Genomic DNA, 2,797 nt, shown 5'->3' with positions numbered 1-2,797 from the left:
CAAAAATATTAAAATATAATAATATAAAATTAAATTTTAACCTTAAAATGTGGCATATATCTAGAATCATTATGTATTTGTTCGGGTATTGAGCTAAAAAAATGATCTTCGGGTGCAATTAGATCAATGATCATCCTTGAAACTTTCTCAAGCACAATTGTAAAGTATTGACTTATTGTTGCTCCAGACCTTTGAAATCATTCTCAACATTGGGAAACTTTTGCACCGGTGCCCAAGATGTATAAACAAATTCCCAACATTTCACGAGAAGATATGTGTCTTGAAGTTTGAAAGTTGTATCTTGTCTCCAAAATTCTCAACAAACTTGTGTATACAATTTTAGACATCCTAAAATTAATCATACAACGAGATTTGTGACCGTCAAGGATCTCTCGGATCCATGTTTCACCTGACTGTTTTGAATCCATGCATGGTTGCTTCAATATACACTTCTCATAATATAATTGCACAGAAGAAGATGTAACAACAAATAATCGGTTAAAACATTTCATACGTTGTAAAATATCTTTCTTTTTCCTTTCATCATCACTTTCATCACCGCTGGAATTCTCAACCATACTCATCACCTATGAATAAATTGTATATCCAAAATCAAATATAAAAAACTATTGATAAAACTAATTTAGTATAAATAAGTAGAATATAAATTCAATATCCAAAAACTAAACATAAACAATTATTGATAAAACTAGCCTGAAGCATAAATAAGTAGACCATAAATTCAACATCCAAAAACCAAACATAGACAACCATTGATAAAACTAGATTACACATAAATAAGTAGAACATAAATTCAATATCCAAAAACCAAATATAAACAACCATTGATAAAACTAGATTACACATAAATAAGTAGAACATAAATTCAATATCCAAAAACCAAACATAAACAACTATTGATAAAACTAGTTTAGCATTGTTGTTTAGCCACATAATAGATATCTCTGGACCCTAGAAGATCAGAAAATTTTCAACTATCCTCCATTTTCGCCTTAAGCCACAAAGCTCTAATGTTGGGATTAATTGATAACAACATAATTCGTTTATCCTTATTGAGTAATAATTTTGGTGAGAAAAAGTATAGCAGACTAGCTTCTAGAACTTCCTCCGACATGCTATTAAGCACTTTAATTGCTTGTGGAATATCATATGGATCCATAACAAGAGTCAAAATAAATGTGGCTTGATTCATATTCTCAGTTGCATTGCATAATTTTTCTATTTGACTGGACAATTTTGCAACCCCTTCAATTTGCTTTGAGGATTCTTCCTTTTAGTTTTAAAATGTGAAGTTGATATCTCAGATGTTTTTCTTTTTTGACTGTTTCCATCAAGGTGAAAATCATTTAAAATTTGAACATCATTTCTCACATTTTCTTCCTTATTCTCTTCAGGTATTTCATTATCAACATCCTCAAAAAAAATTGACTACGGAGTGTACTAGAAGAACGTGCCCATGCTTTATCACCTGTTGCAACTATGCCCATGAACATTTGGTCCAACTTCCCTTCGAATTCAAGATCAATGCTTGATGTTCTAAATTTTTGAGCTTCAGGCACAACCTAAATATAAAATGATAGTTTAATAACACTAATTGTCAATAACCTCATAAATAAGAAAAAAATATTTAGAATTATTAATGTACCTTTAGCTTACTCTCCCACCAATCATCTGATGCATCAACGGTTCTTTTATAGGATTCCACCCTAGACCAGTATCTCTGCCTTTAAGTTTCTTCCAAGCCTTCCATTCTTTTTTTAGGGTATCCCACCTATTTTTAAGTTGTCTTTGTGAATAAGCCTTGCTTGTTTCTTTCTCGAAGTTGGTCATTAGTTTCAACCATCCATCTTTTGTGAAATGAGTACCAAGTCTATTGCCTTTCAATATCTCTTTAATACAAATATTATAAAATATTTCTGTCAACCTCTTATCCTACAGTTCCACATTGCTTTAACTTCTTCACCACTAACTTCAACCACCGAAGTACTCATATATTGTGTATACGAACATATTCACTTCAGCCAGTAAAGCAATTAAGAAAATCAAATGTCACATAAGTATATTTTTTACATTTGTATCAAAATCAAGATAGGATCCTAAGATTTTTTTTCTCAATCAAAATCAACTTTCCAAGACTGGAGTAATAACCAAGAAAGAGAACACAACTAATAATAGCATCAAACACAGTTAAAAAATTCAGGATGAGCAATATTTTATCAATTGTTTTTTTACGTAATCATGAAATCTAAAAATACTAAATCAATGACCCCATCTAATTTAATTATAACAAAATAATAAATTAAATAAAAATTAAAAATAGGATAAAATTAAAAATGTTGACCTCTCCAACTTCTAGAATCTAGGCTTGCATTTATCACCCGCATTGTAGAACAAAATAATTAAATAGAAATTTTATGTGGCTAAATCATTTTCTAATTGATTTTTTCAACCAAAAGCAATTAAAATAAGTGGTATCATGATCATGAATATTGCGAATTTGTCATTATTTATTATTTTAGAGGATTTATAGCCAGATGCAACTATAAAATTGACCCTAGTTGACAACTTCTAAAACTGAAAATGCATTGTTTTATATGTTGACTTTCAACTCCACAAATACATACACTTTTTTACTTCAATTCCGATATGAATTTGAATAAAAAAACCAAAAACTCATGTTTCTGGTTTGAATCATAGGAATAATACAGTATATAACATTAATAAAAGAATATGTTTAATACAAGTACCGAATATCAATGGTTTATGGTATATTTTG

The 2,797-nt window shown here is 29.5% G+C and overlaps 1 protein-coding gene across 1 annotated transcript; it reads right to left on the bottom strand.

The window, feature by feature from the left end:
• Nucleotides 1-1,388: 1,388 nt before the first annotated feature.
• On the bottom strand, nucleotides 1,389-1,851 carry LOC107950070 (uncharacterized). The gene is made up of 2 exons (XM_016884814.1): nucleotides 1,678-1,851; nucleotides 1,389-1,583 (listed from the first exon to the last, which is right to left on the bottom strand). The coding sequence occupies exons 1-2, from the start codon at nucleotides 1,849-1,851 to the stop codon at nucleotides 1,389-1,391; spliced, it is 369 nt and encodes a 122-aa protein (XP_016740303.1).
• Nucleotides 1,852-2,797: the final 946 nt, after the last annotated feature.

The sequence above is a fragment of the Gossypium hirsutum genome, chromosome D03, assembly GCF_007990345.1.
Source record: "Gossypium hirsutum isolate 1008001.06 chromosome D03, Gossypium_hirsutum_v2.1, whole genome shotgun sequence".
Taxonomy (NCBI): domain Eukaryota; kingdom Viridiplantae; phylum Streptophyta; class Magnoliopsida; order Malvales; family Malvaceae; genus Gossypium; species Gossypium hirsutum.
The sequence above is the reverse complement of the archived record's forward strand: the minus strand, read 5'-3'. Positions and strand labels throughout refer to the sequence as shown.

What these genes read in the sequence shown, in the direction of transcription:
- LOC107950070 (XM_016884814.1), bottom strand. Translation starts at nt 1,851, where the DNA reads ATGACCAACTTCGAGAAAGAAACAAGCAAGGCTTATTCACAAAGACAA. An exon ending in ATCAGATGATTGGTGGGAGA is followed by an intron (nt 1,584 to 1,677) that starts GTAAGCTAAAGG and finishes TTTTATATTTAG; the next exon opens with GTTGTGCCTGAAGCTCAAAA.